At 36.2% G+C, this 23,384-nt stretch overlaps 1 protein-coding gene across 1 annotated transcript in view; it reads right to left on the bottom strand.

Annotated features, from left to right (window-relative positions):
• LOC149576983 (Transducin/WD40 repeat-like superfamily protein) overlaps positions 1–23,022 on the bottom strand; it is a 95,062-nt gene extending 72,040 nt beyond the window's left edge. Inside the window, exon 1 of the mRNA XM_089821478.1 lies at positions 22,573–23,022. Coding sequence (XP_089677604.1) covers positions 22,573–22,899 — 327 coding nt within the window. The 5' untranslated portion in view covers positions 22,900–23,022. The remainder of the gene's footprint in view (positions 1–22,572) is intronic.
• Positions 23,023–23,384: the final 362 nt, after the last annotated feature.

Genomic DNA, 23,384 nt, shown 5'->3' with positions numbered 1-23,384 from the left:
AAACATAAGACATGAGATTCTTTATTTTAAAATTTGATACTTCACAGCAATTTCTCTACTTGTTCAACATTCACTCCAAACCGGTGATTTATCTATTGGGCTATAGAATTACAGAACTAACACATAGCAATCTATTCCCTCACTCTGTGAAAAGAAACATCAATACTCAACTTCAAATCTCATTCTTATCAAAATCTATTCATGAAAACCTTAATTCCCCTAGATTATATCAAGCAATTACGTAACCCATTTGATTATGAGCAAAACATAAAATAGGATAGAATTCAAAATGAATTACAACTGAAATTCAATAGATTTTGTCATCAAATCTCAGAAAGTTAAAGAATAACACAAACAAAGACAAGATCCAAATTGGGCAATTCATAATACTCCTTCGTTTGTATTAAATGACTTGAAATAATACAAATGTCAAATCCCATAGAAACATAACTCTTAGAGAAGCTCAATGATATGATCATGTATTTCTTTCTATGGACAAGAAAAAAGAGAATATCCTTGGACCGACTCAAAAGATGATAATACACTTTCACTCTATCAAAGCTCAGACCCATCTCTAGCCTTGGGAATTCACTTATATAGGTGAGTTGCAACAAGCCTAAGGCATAGAGATTAGGACACATGTCACCATCTGATGTGACACTTCAGTTTATTACATACTATCAGCAAAGGTTAATCCTCTAACAAGCTGGTGTGGCAGTTTGCAATCAAGTGACCACATATCTTCTTTCACTTCTCTGCATTTTGTCTTATCCAAAATATCCCTTTATTATTGCTTTTGTGGTGGGGAATCTTCATCATTTGAATCATCAGATGGAATGTACTTTCTAACCCATTCCTCAAATTCATCATCTGTTGACCACATATACTCTAAGATCTGATCTACCACCTGCTTGTATGGAATATATTTAACTGTGGCTTGGGTGACTTCCTTCTGAAAATTCTGACAAAATGCTCCTGAGGTAACCAACTTGGACATACATTCTTGAAAAAGTGTCATGTCCATATTATTTGCTATCTTTCTTACCATATCATTCATTATAGTAATAGCCTCTATTCTCCATATGGCAAAATCTTTGATATTTTTGTCTTTATAAAATGGGTAGCACCAAGGTATCTTGGAAACCTTCTATCACGTCCTTTAATTCCACCATTTTGCTTTCAATATAATCTAGCAAGACAGAAAAATTCCTAAGAGATTTAACAATTTTAACTATAGCCATGGCACTTGGGGGAGGGTTGGGGTCTACCCTTCACATAACTCAATTTGCCTGATTTTTTCAATCCTCCCCACTGATTTCTGATATATTGGTTTAACCAACCTCCTGTCATCCTCCATTTCACTAATGGCCAGATAAAGAATTTTACATACTTCATGAATCCTAAACAATTTGGAATTGATCTTCTCAAACAAAAACATCAAGACTGTCCTAACTATAACTTCTTTGTTGTAGAGTTCTTAGCTGCCTCAAGCTCAGCTATCCTTTTGTCCAACACACTAACCTAGCTTTGCAAGATGGTATTTTCTTTTGTTCTCTGTTCATAGGCCACATACACATGGTTATACCTTTCCTGTAGTTGTTCATATTTCTTCTTTGTCCCTTCTCGACATTGTGAACATAGGCTACATGTTCTTGCAGATTCTTTGTGGAGTGGGAAAGTTTAGCATCTTCAACTCTTTGCAAAACCACATTTCCCCTGATTTTGCTGTCCTCATTCGCACCCTGACTAGAAGAAGAGGGTAAGAGAGACCAAGTAGCTAAAACAACTAAATCTTTACTATAAAAGATCCCAAAGGTAGATCTTTCAGCTTCCCTCTTAGGTCTCTTTAACCTCATTGCTTTCATGATTGAGTCAAATGCAATTGCATCAGCAATATTGAGATTTGGCAACAACTGTACTCTTGATCCTTTTACAAGTTTTCTTCCTTCCTCTGGGCTAATAGCATCAAATCTGATCATCATCTCATGTTCAACCTCTTTAGCAAGATCATCAGGATCATCATTTGGCTTTTGTATCCTTTTCTCGTCAACCATTTTGAGGCAATCTTCCCTATAATATTACCATGGTAATTGCTTGAAGGGGACTGATTTAACAAATTCATCATCAACCACATCCACCTTACAAGACTTTGTTCTCAATTCCCTTGGGAATAGTCCTTTTATCTCTTGTGTAGTAATATCAGAAGTTGGTGCCCTAGGAACTTAAGATCTTTTCTTGCAACATCTTCAAGAACATAGATGTATTCTTCTTCTTCATCATCATCATCTCCATATGGAAGATTTAATTCCCCAAATTGCTCTATACCTTGAATGCTCTCTGCATCCCTTGTAGTCTCATTTTCATCAATCTCTTTCTCCTTTTCTTCAAGTATATCATCACCATGCCTTTCATGCGGTGACTATTGGAGGTGGTCTTGGAGATTCTAGAGATGGAGATCTTCTTGTTGGATCTTCTGGTGCTATTGCTTCCATACTTGGTATTTCAACTATTCTTGGATCAATGGGCCTCTCTCCATTGTCCTCTGATACAGTTTTAAAACCTCTGGAGTCTCAATATCCTTTTCTGACTCATCATCATCGATTTGTGATTCCTCTCTTGTCCTTTTCTGTCCTCTTCTTTCTTTGGGGACTATATCAGTAGATTGCAACAACACATTTAGGCTTTTTGTGTCATCAACAAAAGTTACTTTTGTCTTTTTTGTTCTTCCCAACTTCTCAGTCATAGTATCATCTATACTTTGGAAATTACCCAAAAGTATTCTCATCCTCTGTTCCGGGCTCTTACAATCTGAGAGTGGATCATAACTTGGGTGCTTTTCTCAAATCTCTTCCAATGTCTTCTGGTACATACACCAGTATGCTTTCTTTCTTCTCTGAGATTTCAAATCCTCATCATTTCTAATGATGTCCTCTGGATAATCAAACTCATGTTTACCCCTTGGTGCCTTGTTTATCTTGCACATCAATCTTTCATAAAAACCTTCTATGTCATTCATCCTTTCTAAACTAACTTCCAAGTTGTATGGTCTAAGCAATTGAACCAAATTGTTCATCCCATCTTTGATGATTGCAAAATGGTGAAAATTTGTAAGGTCGGGAAATAAAGTTCCTTTTCGTGCCTTTTATGGAGGAAAATTACTATCCTGGAACATATGGCAATCTGCCTCATGACTTCAAGAAAACCAATTCTCAGTGGAACATACTTAGGTAGTACAAAAGGCCTTCCTGGAAATCCATATATTCTTAAGATTGTAGTATAAGGGTAGAAATAAATATCTCCCCACTAGTGGCACATTTTTGGTTTTGTGTTAAAATTAATAAGCCTCACAAAAAAATTTAGAGGACGAGGAAATCATCAATCACTGATGAAATTCTTTTTCTCAAAGCAATTCCAAATTGATTTTCAAATAGAAAGCTAGAACCTCCCAATCCATAACCAGGATAGTTGACCATAGCTGGACAGGTAGTGTTTCATCATCCCTTTCAAGCTCAAGATCCATGTACTATGAAAAAAAGTCCATATTGTAGAAAAGAATCATATGAATAAGCAATTAGTACCATTTGAAATCTGTGGATTCCCCTTTCTTCAAAGTTGTCAATCCTTGATTGATATTTATTTCCAAATATTTGGGGAAATCATAAATTACTGCATTCCCATACTTCAAAATCCCAAGACACATCCACATTGTAGTTTTGTTGAATTTCCTTCTGTTTGTCAACCCTAATACCTGATAGAAGGTAGTATGGGTATTCACCAAAGTGTCATTGTAATGCTCACAGTTACCTATGGTATGTGATATAGCTAGAGGTGTCAATTTGATCCCATCAACCTCTTTCAAGAAAAAACTACCCCTACTTGGTCAAAAGCTTCCTCAAAAATGTTAAAATCTATTTCATCAAATATATATGTAGCAGGGTGTAAACCAAAAGTTTTGATAGATTCGGCATCAACCCTCAATTAGACTTCTCCATTTATGTCTTTGATTATGTGTGACACTAAGTCATACTTGTCTACCAATTCCAAAAGTAGGTCAACATCAAGGAAAACCATGGGCATTACCAATTTACCTAAATCATACTGCCAGACATTACTAAGAGGACTCCCTGCATTGGCTTGACCATACTACCATCTAAAATATTCTGAACCTTTAGTTGGCATGTTTGTATCAAAGACATTTCCATATTTATCTTTTAAGCCAAGGCATACTTCATTTTTAAAATTTTCCATGCTTCGGTTACCTCTCTACCATCTTTTGACATAGGCAATTGTTCGACAAAATCATCTTGAAGCCTTCTATCCTTATAATGAAACTTCCCAAAATACTTCTTCGAAGGCATGTTTCTTACAACAAGGTACCGAAACAACTAGGGTTTATCTCGGGTTTGAAAATACAAACTATGGCCTTTTTGGGAGAATGCAAATAATCTCAAAGCATATAATTCCTCAACTCAAAGCACAAGAAGAAAGAAACAGCAACTTGTTTATTTTGCGAATTTCAGAGCACCACAATTTTGACCTTGAAAAAACCTCGAGCATGAAATTCCACATCTTGTAATTTCAATGTGTGGATCTCGACAATTCAGAATGAGGTGATAGCCTTTAAATCCGTTGAAGTAGCATTAAAACCATGAATTTGTGCAAAATAACTATCACCTTGCCAGGCTGAAAAAAGTTTCTCTTCTCAGCTCTGTACTCAGTTTAAAAATCCATCGTCGATCATCTTCTAGATTACATCGGACAAATAAGATCTCCTTTTGACTTCCGTTGACCATCTGACTCACCCTTTGGGACCCATCACTAACCAATGAGGGATCAAAAAAGTGATTATGCGAGCTCCTTTGAAAATTCACCATATTTTGAGCGGATTGGACACGTGGGAGCATGCGTTGCATCGCCATACAGCTGCCAAACCCTTGCGATAACACGTGAACCATTGATCTACCTTCTAAAAACATGGACAATTAATCTTTACTAGGTGATTAAGTCCCCACTGTCAATTTACCCCTCGTGCACTATTCCTCTTTTAAGTGGCAATGTATCACCTTACCATGGGCAGGACACGTGGAAGCATCGCGCTTCATCGGCATGGCAAAACAAATCCCTTGGAAGCAATTCGGGCCATCCAGTCTTCTTTAGAAATAAGACCGTAAGCGCTTACGTGACTGGACTTGCTGACACCATTCACGTGGCCCAATAGGTCCCTTCTAACTCCTCAAGTCCCACTAGAAACCCTTCATGTCGATCAAGACACATGTCAAGATCTCACTTCCCCGTTATAACTTTCATTAGAGTTTGAGAGAATGCGATGCCGTTAATTAAACAAGAGGACCCACTGTATCATATAAGGAGAACTGGACTGACACATCCATTTGTCAACATTCAGCTTCTTTGTTATACAACTCATACTTTTGACCCATTCATACTAGTTGACATGGACACGCATGGACCAATCAAGCAGTAGTAAGTCCTCGCTAGAACTAGTCCCACTAAACAGATTAAGCCTGAATCTTATTCCACATGGCAACATCTCGCTTTATCAGAATAGCCACAGCCAAGAGTTACGGGTTAACGAGGACCATCAATGTGCATCTTTATATTTGGAAGCATATGGGACCATCTGTTGGACACGTGTCACCATTGTGTTTCATCATCATTCAGGGAGGCACTTAGCGGATAAGTGGTGGCCATTGATTTGTTTCGGCTGTTGGCTCAAAAAGAAAGGTATCTGGCCCCGCCATCAACCACGAGGAGTCATCACGTATTCTTGCGAAAATAAATGTCAAGGCTTAAAACCAAAAAGTTAAAGGCATTAAAGACCATGGTTAAAGATTAATTAAAGATGTGACCATGGGAGACAAAAAGATTAATGCCTAGGGTAAGCACACAACCCCTTTCACAAGAAATAACCCTTGATTTAAGTTAAAATCATAAACATTTAAAATGGTCGCGAGGTCACAACTTAAGAGTAACAACGCCTAGGCTTAAAACACAACATAACGAAGGACACCCCATCCTTAAGTGAAACAAAAGGTAATGAAGGAAAGGAAAGGCTTAGGGGATTTTCAAATTCAACCTAGGGTTTTAAACTAAAAACCCTTGCAACTAGGTTTTTTTCAATAGAGGGACAACAACAGGCTAAATTATCGGTTCGAATTTGGGTTCGAGTTTGGGTTCGAAGAACCAATTCACTGGTACGTCAAAATCTTGAATTGGGGTTTGGGTTCGTTAGTACAAAAACATGTAATACACACACACACAAACATATGCATGCAGCCTAGAAAGATGAATTAAGATTAGAATGCCACATAGTATCATAAAAACAACAAAAACACTATAAACTTGTAATCTTAGCATCATATCTATTAGCAACACTAAAATATTAAAAATAATATCAAGTTCAAGTATCATTGTTTAAACTTTCAACAATTAGAACTTTATCCTAAGTTTCATTCATCTAATGGATTATCTAAATCTTCATCTTCTTCTTCTTCTTCATCAAAGGCATTAGTTGGTTCATAAACATTGTCAATGTGATTGGGATTAACTGCACTAATAACATTCATGCTTTCTAAGTTGTCCAACGCTTATTACTTTTTCATTGTACAAAGAGCTTGTTTGTTTGTAATTAGCATTTGAAAAATGTTATATAAGTAGCTTGCAACTCCCTTCACCTATTGAAGATGTTTAATGTTTAAAATATGATTTATCACCATATAGAGCTTCCAATTATTCGAACAGGGGCCATTATCAACAATTGGATATAAGAATTTCACTAGAAGAAATCTTGAGGGCTGGTTTAATTTGATGTAATAAATATTTGAACTTCAGAAAATTTTATTTGTAATGCTAAAAATCTTTATTCAAATTCTATATTAATTGTTTTCTGCACTAAATTATAAAATGTTTCGAATGGAATTGTACCTGGTTCGCACTCAGTCTACTTGGGTTTGCCCTAGTTCAACCTAGGTTTGACTCGAAGGAACCAACTTGCTTGGGTTCAAACCCAAGTGGAACCCTCAAGAGAACCAAGAATAGGACCAAGAACAGGTTCGAAATTCACCCGATTCGAAGGGCCAAGGGGAGAACTGGGTAACTAAGACAATAGGCATTAAAACATGAACAAAGGAACCCTAAGGTGGAAATGGAGAAAACTTACTCTAGAGAAACACGCCAACACCCTCCACCATACAGAGATGGTCCAGCAACAACGAAAGCATTAGCATGACCATTTCATCTGGCTGCATTCTTTTCAACCTAGTGATTGCGCATTACTCTACGACTCCCAATTCCAAGATTTTCAAGGAAAGTTTCAAACCTAATGGTTGGGGCCATATGAGATTCACACCATCTATGATAATGGCATTGTTCGTCTTTGTATAGTAGATTCTGAACGTTGAGATCTTCTTGTTAATGGCCATCATCTGAAGTTGTACAAGTGCCCTCTTTCCTGAGAGACCTTTCTTGATATAGCCAAGGTACTAACTATTGTTCCTTTTGGTATGCTCTATGATTACAAGAGTCCACTTAAAGTATCGAAAAAATATATATATAAACAAAAGAAAATGCAATAAAAGATCCAACAATGAAAACCAACTTTCTGGCGTTGTTGGCCAACTATGAGTTGAAAACTGGTTTTCCAACATCTCTTAGTAGTAATAACTCTTCATTGTGAAAATTGGTTCCCATCACAATCAGGTGGCATACGGTCAAAAACTGACTTTTCGGCGGCCTTATGTTGAGAACAAAATTCAAAATTCCAAAAAAAAAAACAATACAAAAGAAACACACATCTGTTGCGACAAGAAGTTTCTGCTTTCTTCCATCCACCTTTGCTTGTGTGACAGGAAGTTCCTTTACTTCCTGTCGCCTCTCTCACCAGTGGATGCTACTTCTCTCCAAGTTCCTATTGCCCGCACTTCCTTAGCATGTGTACCACATGGAACCTTCCAATTCCTCTTGCTCACAGTTTTCCCATTGACACATCTTTTTACACGATGTGTTGCTTATACCTCCTGTTGTGTTTCTTTCAGGCGAAACTGGTGTCGTTGCTTTCTTACATGTGTGATGTGACAGCTTCCCTTTCTACTTAACGTTTCCTTCATTACATATCGTCGTGTTATCATTCAACATCATCCTTTGCAGATCTTGTAGCAACTCGTGACACCACTCCTCACCATCCTCGTTGGACTTGCTCAATTGCCGTCATATCATTGCACAAAGTTTTTCTCACCTTTTTTTAGTGGTACTTTATAGTCTTCCTTTCCTATCACTAACTTTGGTGAAATCGAGACGTTTCAATGATAAAATTGGGGGGTTGTACGAACATGTCCATCTATGATAACTCTATCAAAACACCTATCTCTATACTTTTTAATTGTCATTTGTGACTATCCTTATTTATGAACACACTCTGTCCTTGGTTATTTTAAAAGAAAAAAATTTTGCCTGGCTTGTGACTATTGTGCTTTGTTATCTGTAAATCCTTTGTCCGCAATCGATGGTGACCACAGACGATTTGAACCTAATTCCATGGAGAAACTACTTGCTAGTCAGGAAGCCTACAAGAATTTTTGCCATACAGGGTGGCATCGCTATTTCAAACGGTTATGTGGCTACAACGATGCCAAGGGTTTCTACAAGATAGTGTTACAATTCAAGGAGTAACATTCCCAGTGATAGTACAGGCGGTAACTGAAATAACAAACTTACCCCAAACTGGCGAGCTTTACTTTCCTATTGCCAATTCCAAGGTTATTGAGCTAAAGGAGAGCCGAACAATTTTTTTACAACGAAACAAGTCTGTTGAAATTGCTAGAGGGCAAGGTGCTCGGTGTAAGTCTCTTCCTCTACCATGGGATGAGGTAGTTAGATTTTTAAGCCAATATATTACTTGTGAAGGTCATTTTAACTTTGTTCATGCACATCATTTACGACTCATGCTTCACTTAAGGCTAGGTCAAGTTGTTAATCTTCCTTATACCTCTACCATTCATTGAAGCAAGCATGTAGTTAGTTTAGGGAAGGGCGTGATAATTCTCTGGCCCGTCATGGTTTAATCAAACTCTTAATTATGCATGGTCTTCAACTACACAAGCCCCAAATAACTAGGATACATTTGTAGAATCTTGCCAACGAATTGAAGGGCCCCAACTTGATGAAGTAGAGACTATAGAGGGTAAGCATTCTAAAAAGGAAAGTTTAAAAAATAAACCTGCAAATAAAACCCCAAAAACACCAATAAAGAAATGCCCCATTTCCAACCCTCGTGACATCACTCCTCTGCATCTCATGACATCACTCCTCACCATCCTCGTTGGACTTGCTTGATCGTTGTCATCATTGCACGGAGTTTTTCTCACCTTTTTTTAGTGGTACTTTATAGTCTTCCTTTCCTATCACTAAATTTGGTGAAACCGGGATGTTTTCATGATAAAGTTGGGGGGGTTGTACGAACATGTCCATCTATGATAACTCTATCAAAACACCTTGTTGATTAATCATCTCCGTCCTTTTTAATTGTCATTTGTGACTATCCTTATTTATGAACACACTCTGTCCTTGGTTATTTTAAAAGAAAAAATTTCACCTGGCTTGTGAATATTGTGTTTTGTTATCTATAAATCCTTTGTCTGCAATGGGTGGTGACCACAAATGATTTGAACCTAATTCCATGGAGAAACTACTTGCTAGCTGGGAAGCCGACAAGAATTTTTGCCATGCAGGGTGGCATCGCTATTTCAAATGGTTATGTGGCTACAAAGATGCCAAGGGTTTCTACAAGATAGTGTTACAATTCAAGGAGTAACATTCCCAGTGATAGTACAGACGATAGCTGAAGTAACAAACTTCCCCCAAACTGGCGAGCTTTACTTTCCTATTGCCAATTCCAAGGTTACTAACTAAAGTAGGGCCGAACAATTTTTTTACAACAAAATAAGTCTATTGAAATTGTTAAAGGGGCAAGGTGCTCAGCGTAAGTCTCTTCCTCTACCATGGGATGAGGTAGTTAGATTTTTAAGCCAATATATTACTTGTGAGGATCATTTTAACTTTGTTCATGCACATCATTTACAACTCATGCTTCACTTAAGGCTAGGTCAAGTTGTTAATCTTCCTTATTACCTCTACCATTCATTGAAGCAAGCATGTAGTCAGTTTAGGGAAGGGCATGATTATTCTCTGGCCTGTCATGGTTTAATCAAACTCTTAGTTATGCATGGTCTTCAACTACACAAGCTCCAAATAACTGGGATACATTTGTAGAATCTTGCCAAGGAATTGAAGGGCCCCAACTTGATGAAGTAGAGACTGTAGAGGGTAAGCATTCTAAAAAGGAAAGTTTAAAAAATAAGTTATAACCCTGCAAATAAAACCCCAAAAACACCAATAAAGAAATGCCCCATTTCCAGCCCATGAAAGAATCCCAATACATCCTCTATACACTAAAACCCTCCATGGTCTGCTAGCCATCTAGACAACTTAGCCATTGCAACCCAGGCCGCTACAGAAACAGAGGTGGAAATATTAGCTAGTAGTTCCAATAAAAAATGAAAAAATAAAGCAGATAGGGAACTTCTAAGCCAAAATAGATATAAGAAGAAACATAAGGATGTACAGCCTAATAAGGAAATGGAAAACCCTAATGTCTCAGAGAATCCTAAAGAGGAGCTAGAATACCCTGATATGGAACAAGCAAATCCTAATGAGAATGCCATTAGGACTACCAAACTTCCTAACCAAAATACGAAAAATCTTAGTGCAAATATTGACAATACTAAGAGCCCTAATACCGAAATCTCAAAAACTCAAGGAAGCACAAAAAACCTTGATGTGTCCCGAAGTGATGAAGAAAATACCAACCAGCAATTTCCTGATATAGAACAGGGTGGTAATGCAAGGGAGAATATTGACCCTAAAATTGTGTGGAAAGATAGGGTGTTACAAAGTAATATTGAGAAAACTTATGAGAATGAAGGAGACCATACTTCTAATGAAACAGAAAAAGAAGACAATGAAGAGCCATCCCATGAAGAAAATGTCTCTTTTGCTCCCCCTATGCATCCTTAAGAAGTAAAAAATACAGAGCAAAGCTCCTCTCGCCCAGAGCCAGACTTGGACACTGTTGAGAAAGAAACATTGTCTCCCAGAGCCAACCCTGGACACTGTTGAGAAAGAAACATCACCACAAACTATGGTTATTTCTGATACACCTTCTAGAGCTATCATTGATATCTCCAGTGTTCTTAATGCTATCTTGGTAACAATGGCAGCACCAGGTACATCTATTGTTTCCATTTCTGACTGGTTCCAAACTTTTGTTCAGCTACACCAAGAGAATCAACAACTCAAGACACACAGCTACAAGGACAATCACAAAATAGCAATGAAGGCAAAGGCAATATGGCTACTAATCCAGAAGACTCCATGGAAAAGAAACAGGGCAACCATCCACCTGGTTTGTACATGTTATTTGCATGAGGACATGCAAAGTCTTAGAGTTTGGGGAATGATGAGTCTTAATTGTGTCTTATTTTCATTATCCTTTTTCCTTAGTTATCTTTCATCCTATTATCATGAGGTCCCTTTTTGCCAATTTTATTGATGGTGAAATAGGATATTTAGCATCTCTTTGAAAGATGGGAGAATAATTCCCAAAATGATCAATAGTTCTAAAATGACACATTTGAATTTGAATTTGCAATAGGAACTAGATAATGAATGAGAAGGCTCATGGCACAAACGGATTGGGTGTTGAAAGACCACAACTGTGTTTTAGTTAATATCAGTTATTTAGGCTATTCTGAGGATATAGTATAACGCTGCAAATGAATCGAAGACAACTTTGGTGTTTTTTGTTTTATAAGTTTAAAATGTATGGCCAGTGGCCAAAACAAACTTGTATAATTTTAGATGATGGACTATGGCTATACTCATCTGATCTAAAACTCTATTTTGGTACTTTTAAAACTATATAAACCGGTGCATGACCATTAGACCTCAAGTTTTTGATATTCATATATTAAAGAGAAACCCTATTCTAAACCATTCTCTACGTTCTTTCATTATTTGGAATTGGATTCGCTTTAGTAGGTGTGTATTAGTTCTTTTCTCACCACGAGAACCAAAGGCGAGGCACCCTCTTGGAGATCTCGGTGAGTTTGTTCATTTGTGTAGTCTGTGTGATTTTATTTGTATCTTTGTGGATTGAATGATTTCATTTCTCTGGTTTGACTTAATTATTCAGGCTTGATAGAGACTTCATTTAAATGCATGTAGATAATGGATGGACATTAAGAATATGATCCATGTTATGTTTGTGAGAGGAAGAAACTAATTTGAGAATTCAATTGAACTTCACTCCCTAGATTCTTTTCAAATGTGAAAAACTCATTATATTGCTGCCAGTATATACCATTTCTCTGCCACAGTCTTCTCAACTTCCTGTCACAATTCGTTATTCTCTATTTTCTATGTCAAGACTTCTTGTCGCCCATATTACCTTATTCATCAATTGTCAGTACGAAGACTTCATGTCACAACTAAACTTCCTATAACATACAGAGTCCATCCTACTCTTTGTTATTAGTACATTTATTAGAACATTTAAAGATTGATCTTTAGTGTGGATATTTGATTGATCAAAGAGTGAGTTTTAATATTGATATTTAATTTAGTTGGTGTAATTATTAATGTGACTATCAATGTTGATATTTGGTTAGTTAATGCTATGATATTTTGGTAATTAATTAGACTAGGATCAAAGGATGATAATCAATTTTATCTTGAAAGTGTGAGTTCTTTATCTTTCAAAGTGTGCATTTCAATTCTTTAGTTAAAAAGTTTTTAAATTGATTTCTTAAGTGTGAGATTTAGATTGCATCCATAATCACTTGGCCTATTATCTTCATCCCTTAAGCAGATAGCTACTATATCTCTCATCAGCTTAAATAGTCCCGGATTGACACTCTTAGGGTATTTCAGTCCAATTTATATCTTAAAATAATTCATTAAAATAGACCCTACCTTTACCAAAGTATAACACAAACAAACAAAATGCCGCAAAATACAAAACCGGGAACCAAATATATGAATGTCGAATGTATATATATTACAACTTACACCAAATTAGTCTTCGAATGAAGACTTCATAGATTTGAGGCTCCATGTTAAATACCATAATGATATCTCCAATGGCATACTAGGGTGGCTAGTAACCACCAAAACTGTGAATACAAAATAGGGAGGATCTTCCACCTCTGAAATTGCATACAAACTGCCTTTAGCCTTCAACTTCTAGAAATACAAAGAAAATATAAACTCTATCATGGACACTTAGAGTATCATCCAATACCTTATAAGGACCTCTAAGAAGTTTCTTGAAAGCTACAAATAGCCCACCAAACATCATTTATTAATTATTAATTAATTATAGACCCTTAATAATATTATTTAAATATTTGAACCACTTAATTAATTAACCTAATCAAGACATTTTATAAAAATTGGGGGCATTGTAAATCCTCGTCACATAAAGATTACTTGCCCTTCAGCAATCCGCCATCAAATTGTTTGTCCACTCGGAGCTCCAGGATCCAAAACCATGCGCAAACGTTGGAAACTATATCCATTGAAATCTACATGTTGCATCATGATCACCTGTACACACTTGGAAGTAGGTGAGGTGAATAAATCGCCATTAATCTTCCACTATGCCACTACGATATAAACATTGCTATGCTGGGAGTCACTCGAATCTCATAGATTTCAATCTTCTACATATCAATGCTTAGATCTCAAGCCTTCATGTGATCATGCCCATCAATCTCTTGTGGAATCTTATAGCTCAAGTAGATCTTGGTGTTTCCATGAGCTAGCCCTTCACATGGAAAGATTGTAATCAAGCACACCTCATTGCACAACCGAAGGGTAAAATCCATATTCAACCAACTATAGTTGCTCTTGCAAACTATCATCGGTAGAGTCTACATCGCCAAAAGTTGAACAATTCCGATAGAGTTTTCTCATTTGAATTTCTGCAAGCATCCTCTTCACCTTTGCAATTGTCTTGATGGTTTAGGTGTTCTCTACTTGAAGGGACAATTATTGTTTGTTGCTTGTTCGTAACCCCTTATGTATATGTAAGGATGTTCTGATCCTATAGGCACTTGTCAATCTCCTACTTCAAACTATTGTTGTAGAGTATAGAATGCTCGTAGATGAGTACTTCATTCACAAATCTATATAGTCTCTGAGAGATGTCCCTCTGTCATCCACCAATAACCCATTCCTATTTTATTTCCTTTAGTGATTCAATCAAAGTGGGTGTTTTCATTTACTAACGCTCAATCTTGGGAAGGTAGGCATCGATAGCCTTGTGTTGAAAGTCTAGCAGAGTCTCTACTCACTTCTTCATAGTTCCCTCAACGCATCTTCCAATCCATCAATTAGTGCAATGATTCAATTTTATTTCACAGCGGGTTGGCAAGATCACTAGTTCTAATATGTGATGTACCAAGTGACACATCTCAATGGTATGGACCTTCCACCTTACTCAGCAACACACTCCTATTGTACACATCAGCACTACTGCCATACTAGTCAGCACACTTAGCTCCGCTACCGCCGCTGCCACCTGGCACTACTACTCAACACTACCAACCAATATCGCCATTGGACACTGCCACTTGGCATCACCACCCGTCACCATCACCCAACACTACTACCCGACATCGTCACTCGACACTCGACATTGGCCCCTAACACTACCACCAAACACTATCAACCGACATTGCCACCCAACACTACCACCTAACATCACCAATCCATTGCCAATTTTAGTATTGCTACCTGACACTGTCACTCGACACTCAACGATCGGCCTCCAATATTGTCATACAATGCACAATGTACTATTGTTTAGCCTAAAAATAGTGATAAACAATAATAAACAAAATAGGTGCAAAAGACACAACAGCATATCCTAGGAAAACCCTTCAACTTGAAAGGAAAAACCTAGCCACAACAGAAGAATCTCTTTTATTGATATAATAAATGTTCAAGTACAATACTTTCCACTTAAACTATACCTTACACACAAAGCAATCACATATATAGAGAGTATTGAGAGACTCTTCATATCAGAACCGAAGGTTTCTTCAATTTCCAAAAAACAAACCATTTCATATTTCCAAATGCACGGCTCTTCACATGACACACGTCTCTGCATATAATATTATCTCAAGTATTATCATAAATATCTTCTCCATCTGTTGACACAATATTATCTCTATTTCAAAAGATCTCTATTGCAACTACAATCTTCAACACTCCCTCTTAGCAAGCGAAAGATCTTTAGTGTGGCAAGCACACATAGCTGCAACCATAGATTCTCAAAAAAAAAACATCATCTCAACATAACATAATTCATGATAGTTACTTCATAAGCACATAATATTAAAGTCATGGCATCAAACACATTGTTTCCACCATTCCTACTCGCAAAGAGTGGTCCACCATACCTACTCCTAAAGGGTGGAACAAGGCTTCCACCTTAGGCTTCTCCCAGAGAAGAATAAATTTCTACCATACCTACTCGGAGAGGGTGGAATAAGGGCTTTCACCTCAAACTTCTCCCATAGAAGAATGCATTTCCACCATACCTACTCACAAAGCATGGATCCACCTTACCTACTCACAATGTGTAGAACAAGGGATTTCACCTCGGACTTCTCTCACAAAAAAGAACGCATTAACTTTGGTCTTATGTATTATTATTTTTTGTCCATTTATCATTCACTGCAGTTACAAGAGTTGTTTTTACTTTCATTATTTTCTTGTTGTTAATATTATCTAATGTGCTTTTTCAATCGGCTATACTTCCAGCCCAATCTAAATCATATTATCCATGTAGATCTAAGTTTACAATTTTGTATTTAAGCCCATATCCAATAGTACCTTGAAGGTATCTCAATATGTGTTTTGCAACAACAAGGCATATCTCCTTTGGTTCACACATAAACTGGCTTAGTGCATTCACTACATAACATATATTTGATCTTGTGTTTACCAAGTACATCAATGATCTAATCATTTGTCTATAGAGTAGGATCTACAAATTTTGATTGTGTTGCTACCCTTCAATTTGTGTAAATCAGTTTCCATGGGTATTGCCATGGGTTTGCAGTCCAACATTCCAAATCTCTTCAAAGTATCATTAGTATACTTTGCTTGATTGAGAGTGATACCATTTGATTTTTGTCAAACTTCCAACCCAAGGAAGTAATGTAAAATGACTCAATCCTTTATGTCAAATTTTGAGGCCTAGTCCTCCTTAACATTAAGTGATAAGGTGATATTCTCCTGTGATTAGCAGGTCATCAACATATAAAATAAGTATTAACATTTGACCACGAATTACCTTAAAATAGAGATTTGGATCTGCAGTTTTCTTCGAAAATCCTAGTCCCATAAGATAGCAATCAATCCTTTCATACCAGGCTTTGGGGTCCTTTTTAAGTCCATATAAGACTTTCTTTAATTTGCATACATGTGAATAAGCATTATACATATCACAAAGCCTTCAAGTTGCTCTAGATAGACGTCTTCAATAGTCTCACTGAGAAATGCAATTTTTACATCGATTTGATGGATCTTCTAGCCTTTAGTTGATGCTATAGTTATCAGTCCAAAGTAAAAAGAATCAAAATCGGATCGGAATCGGCAACACCGAGTCAAATCATCAATTGGCCATGAATCGAAATCAAATCAGCCATGAATCAAATTTTAAAAACCCTTAAAATTTAGAGATTTTAACAATTTGAAACTTATTTCATGCAACCTTTATTGAATATAATTTAAACACAATATAACATCATTAAATAGAAGCTAACATACATAAATATGGAACATAAATGATAAATCCATCACATACATAACTACGCCACACGTAAAATGTACATTGTACCTGACTTTGGCAATTTTTCGTGATTTACAAAGCTGATTTTGGTGATTTTTTGCATGAATCGGCAATTCATGCAATGAAATCGCTGATTTGATTCACCGATTCAAAAAAAATCAAGAACAATGAATCAAATCACCAAACCGACAATTCAAGTGATTTCATGGCAATTCTCGTTACTATGGTTATTATTGCTCTGAGGTGTAACGAGCAACAAGTGCAAATGTCTCTTCATAATCAATACCCTCTTTTTGTGAGAAACCTCTAGCAACAAAACAAGCTTTATGTTTCTCTATACTGTCGTCTGCAGTATGTTTTATTTTGATAAGCCATTTGGAATCGACAACAAATTTCTCTTTTGGTTTTGGTACTATATCCCACACATCATTTTTTACAACGGATAGATACTCTTTTGTCATAGCATATTTCCGTACTTGAAGTTTGCGAGCTTCTATAACATTAGTTGGTTCTAAATTAATGATCTCACTCATCAAGACAACATAGCTGAAAAGTCTATGGAGTCTCTTACTTTCTTTAAAAGTCTCTTTGCGTGCTACATAATTCTAAGTTTCCTCAATCATCTTTTTGGCCCACAAAGGTTTCTTTTTGTTGAGTTGTACTAGAGCAAACTGATTTTCATTTATGGTTTCTTCAAGAGATCCCCTTTGAATCTCAAGAGCAAGATCCTCTGTGTTGTCTTTAGGAGAATCTTGAATCTCGAGCTCATGAGAACTCTTGGATATTTTGAAAGTAATGTCTTCCTCAAAGATGACATCTCTACTAAGTTCAATTTGTTTATATCCAAGTATGTATATTTTGTAGGCTTTCAATGTTTCACTATAGCCCACAATTATCCCTTTCTTTCCAATGGGTTTTCATTTAGACCTCGTCTCTTTAGGCACAAGAATATAGACAGGACAACCAAAACTCTTTAAGTGACTTATATCAGGTTTTACACCAATGAATGCTTTTTGGGGAGTTTTTTTATCTAGATGTGAGTGGGGACATCTATTTTGAATGTAGACAATTGTCCTAGAGGCTTCTGCCCAAAATGAAGTTTCTATGCTTTGATCGTACAACATTGCTCTAGCAGCTTCTACAATAGTTCTAATCCTTTCTCTCAACAACACCATTCTATTGTGGATTGTAAGGCATAGTAAAAACTCTCTCTTAATCCGAGCATTTACACACAATTCCTAAAAAACTTTGAAGTGTATTCCTTCCCATTATCTATTCTTAGTACTATGGTTTTCTTCCTAGTCAATTTTTTTTGTAAGAACTTTGAACTCCTTAAACCTTTTAAGGATTTCCTTCAACTCTTTACGCTTAAAAAGATTACATAATATAAGAATCTTCCCGTGAAGGGTGCAAACATAGGTCCACATAAGTCAGAGTGAACTAATTATAATACATTTTTGGTTTTAACGGAGCTGTTTAGAAAAGTCCCCTTTGTATTCTTCTCTAGGGCACACCCTTTGCATGCTCCCTCATGGATTTATTTTACTTTGGGCAACCCTTTCACCATTTTTCTACTGAAGGTAGGGCACAAAAATGAATGTCCTAGTCTTCGATGCCAAAATTCATTTGAGTCAAAGGTCTCATGAATAAGGGCTTGATTTATGTCTGTGCAAAGTTTGTAAAAACATCCTTGTTTTATTCTTATAGTTTGTGCTTTATTTATAGTGGAGTTCTTTGGCCATGCCAGAACTTTTCCATCCATAAAGGTAACCCTATATCCTTTGTCATAAAAAGCAAAAATGGATACTAGGTTCCTCCCTTTATTCCAAGTACAAACAATACTCTAATGAGTTGAAGAAAGATGTCAAACTTCAATTTTGTAGTACAAGTTCCAATCCGTTTTACTGGATAAGTTAAATCATCCCCAATAGTTATTTATTCATCAGTTTCTTCTAGCATAGAATATAAACGTTCTTTGAATCTTGTGATGTATCTTGATGATCCACTATCAATCACCCAAGTGCTAAATTTGTTTGATCGTTGACTTGATTGTGTTGTGTAGAAGACAAATTTCTCAGAATCAAGTTCTATATTAGCCTTTCCAACTTTAGCAAAAGATGCTTGTTGGTTTTTTATATCAGGGCACTTGATTGCATAGTATACATACTGATCACATCTGAAACATTAGATTTAAAAAATGTCTTTCCTCTTCTTGGACGATCCCTTCCCATAAGTATTCTTCTTTCTTTTGAATTTTTTTGTCTTACCTTTCTTATGAGAATTGGAGTTTAATACATGAATATCCTCATCTATGGGTTTTTTATTGTTTCCTATGGTCATCAGTCTAGATTCTTCTTGTATGCAATCTGATCTCAACCTATCAAAATTAGGGAGTTTTGATCTTGCACTTATTCCTTGAATAAACGACTATCAATTTGATTTCCAACTATTGAGAGTTGATCTCTTAATTTGGTGATTCTCATGAAATATGCAGCGATGGATTCTCCCTTGATCATTTTTACATGATTATATTGCCTCTTTGGAGCAAGGATTCTACTAGTGTTGTTTATTTCAAATGTGCTTTCAAGAGATTTAAACATTAGGTATACAGTATCTTGTTTTGAAAAAATAGGTACTCTATGATCCCTAACTGCATCTACTATAAGTTTCATAGCCTTTTCGTTGTTCTCGATCCATTGGGTTTTCTCTGGATCATTCTCAGATTCTGATTTATTTTCTTTCACAAATGAGTCTAATTTATTTTCTTTCAATATCATCATGATTCTAAAATTCCATGATGTAAAATTGGTTGCAACTTCAAGACGATCCTCATATCTGATTACACTCAACATTATAAAGGATGGAATATAATTTCATTTTCAATAGGGATAATATTTGAGTTTTGAGTAATCTGAACTCTCAAATTTAATCTGATTTTCCTTAGCAAGCCTCTGATACCATGTTAAAGAAGATTAATTTTTTTTCAGATTTGAACTATCTGTGTCTTTTAAATTTTACTAATCTTTATACCTTCTCTGCAGGTTGTAATCAGAATATGGATAATCTTGCTCTTGTCAAATGTAGAAGTGATGCTAAATCAATATTGAAAATACTGATTATTATTAATTTATTTCTGAAGTCTGAATTTGATTCTATGGTGCTTGATTTCTAAGAGGCATCCACTAATTGATTTCTATGTCCCTCTTTGGAGATTGGATCTGCAATATGAATTCAAGGAAGAGGCATGTTCCATGAGCATCCGTTCATGGAATGTCTATTCAAATATTTCAGTTTACATACCTGATCACTAATCAGGGTTTATACATAAGTTATGACTTAACAACCACCAATGTTTATCAAGTACGATCTGATGTGATATTGCATAAACAAATATCCGATCTGAATTACCAATAGTCAATACTCAATCGTAATTAGTATGGAACATGAAAAACAATAATCTGCAAGTAATAATCTCTAAGTGCAGATAGGTATTATGCTTGGCACTTATGATGTTTTCGATCAGGTGCAAGAATGATAATCAATTAGATCAAATGGAGGTATAATTATGAACAATTAAATATGTGTGTGTGTGTGTATATATCAGTATACACTCTGTGTGTGTGTGCGCACGCGCGTATCATAGAATAAGTTATCATTCCTATCCAATTTTCATGGTAGGCTTACCTTGAAAACTGTGATTAAATTCCTTATTTAGGAGATAGCATCAAATTTTTTATTTGAATCATGAAATAGAAGCAATTACATTTTCAATTGGCCTTAGCTTTTAAATGCCAATGAGATAGCAATCACTTTGTAGAGCTAAAAGGAAGATTTCTGAAATGGGTATAATCAGAAAATTGAAATTGGATTGACATATGAGACAACCTAATTTTTTCTATAAAGATCAAGCAGCTTTTCACTAATCAGTATGCTCTAAATGCATATTTCTTCATTAGAAGAAAAGAAAGGACCAACTAAGATACAAACTGTTTCTATGATGATTTGATGAATGGAATTGATAATTTCAAATTATGTTGCTACGTTACAATGTTATGTAATTTTAAAAATCATGAATATATTTGAAAATCAAAATTCATATACACACACACACACATAGACAGACAGACAGACAGACGTCCCTTGTCACCCCTACTCTGGCAAAAAAAAGGTCCCAAAACCTGTTTCCCCATCCACTTGTCATGGAAACTCAGATAACATAGTATTACACTCAAAATTGAAGACAAAGTTGCAAACATGGATTTGACATTGAGGGAGGAAATGTTAGAAAAATTGATGTCAAAAGGGCACTGCCAGAACAGCTGCAGCAGAACATCACAACAGAATACCAATTTTGAAGGAAAACCTAGAAAAGCGGGATGCAAATATGGCAGAAAGATATTTATTAAAATGGGATCAGCAGAAAAATGGCAAAAATAAGAGGATAATAAGATTCTCTTGGAAAAATTTAAATAGAAAAAAAAAAAACCTCTTGTCAGGTGCACAAAGGCTAGAGACTACTGGGTTTTATCATTTGCAATTCTGAACTGTCCTCCCCCAATTAATTAAGTAAAATTCTCTAGTCTCTAGCCTTCGTGCACCTGACAAGAGGCTAGAGACTACTGGGTTTTATCATTTGCAATGCTGAACATATCCTCCCCAAATTAATTAAGTAAAATTCTCTAGTCTCTAGCCTTTGCGCACCTGGCAAGAGGGTTTTACTTTTTCCTATTCGAATTTTGGCAAGAGAATTTAATTATTATCTATTTTGTGTCATTTTTCTGCTGATCCCATTTCAATGAATATAGCAGAAGAACTAGAGACTACCCAGTAGTCTCTGCCTTTGTGCACCCGACAAGAGGGTTTTACCGTTTTCCTATTCAAATTTTGCAGGAGAAGTTTATTATCCTCTAATTTTTGCAATTTTTCTGCTTATCAGCAGAAAAAATTCTATTGGCAAAATTTGAATAGGAAAAAGTAAGACCCTCTTGTCGGGTGCAGAAAGGCCAAAGGCTACCGGGTTTTATCATTTCCAACGCTGAACAAAATCTCTTGGAAGAACATTTGTTACTTATCTATTGTTATACTATGGACCTCAATATAGTCTTTGTAATCTTGTCCATTGTGGTGGATCGAGCGATGACGGAACGGAGTTGCCAGAATGAAGATCCTGGTTTGAAGCCTGACAGGCCAAAAAGTCTCCTATAAGCGTTCAAAGAGTTTAACCTCGTTTATAAAATTTGGATATACAAAATCTCTTGGATCTCAGGTGATCGCATGGAGACTGGTAGTGAAATGCATTTATAGTTAAATATATTACTGGGCCTCTTTTTCATATTTAATTGCGTCAGTTGGAATGTGCCGACTCTTTTAGATGGAACACGGCATAAAAAGTCAAAAACCAGCCAAAAAATCTCTAAACTTCGAAGTAAACCAATTCGACCCAAAATTAAAAAACAAATCAAGAAAGTTGTTCGATGTGCACGATGCCTCACTGTTTTTAATTCTGTAATTATTAAGAAATAAAAAATCAATAATCAAGTCACATATTCAATTGAGATGCGCTGCCTTCAGTACAGGAAATTCATGGGATTAAACACCTCAAATTGCAAATATTTAAGTTTATTAAGATAATGTACCCGACGCTGATCGCAGCCTGCAGAAGCCTTCCTGGAAAGCAGCAACCGACGCATCCCCACATATGAGGGGTCAAGTCCGCCATAAGAAGGTTGAAGCATGCATGCAAACAATTCGCACGCCTTTTGCTGTTTCAGAGTTTCGTTATCTGCCGTCTGCACATTTTCTTCTCCGTAGTTTTCATTGTCTTCTCTGTGCGCAATTTCTTCTCTGCCATTTTCATTGCCTTCCAACTGCACGGTTTTTTCTGTGTCATTTTCATCGTCTTCTTTCTGCACATTTCCTCCCCTGCCATTTTCAAGTCGATCTTTCTCTGTTTTTCCCTCCATGATGGCATTATTGTGAGGAGGAGTGCATCGCGATTTTCGTTCTGGATCTGAACCAAATGCCCTCGTTTTCAGAACTACTACATAACTGCCAAGTAGGCTTCTTGCAGATGTGTGGACCCACCCTATTTTAGTTTTTTATCGGTACTACGGACTATGTTTGCCGTGTCACTTTCAAACGGTCACAACTTTTATTTTTTCAACGTGTTTGAATCCGGGAGCATACCCATTTTCCTTTTGGTTTAGAATGATTGAATCCGGGGCATACCCATTGTGCTTTTGGTTTAGAATTATGAAATGAAATGGAAGATTTTAATGACATTTATAAATTTAAATATAAAGATAGTTATAATTTCTAATCAATTTGTTGTTTTGGTTGGTCTTATTTTCTTCAAATAAGTTACGAATGTTGTCTATTTTGAAGATAATATCATAATAAGTTAAGATACTAGTGTATGTTGCACATTTCGATAGTGTATGTTGTACAT

The sequence above is a fragment of the Cupressus sempervirens genome, chromosome 1, assembly GCF_028749045.1.
Source record: "Cupressus sempervirens isolate cs-2001-9-10 chromosome 1, ASM2874904v1, whole genome shotgun sequence".
In the NCBI taxonomy this organism is placed as follows: domain Eukaryota; kingdom Viridiplantae; phylum Streptophyta; class Pinopsida; order Cupressales; family Cupressaceae; genus Cupressus; species Cupressus sempervirens.
Note: the sequence above shows the minus strand (reverse complement) of the source record. Positions and strands in the feature narration are given on the sequence as shown.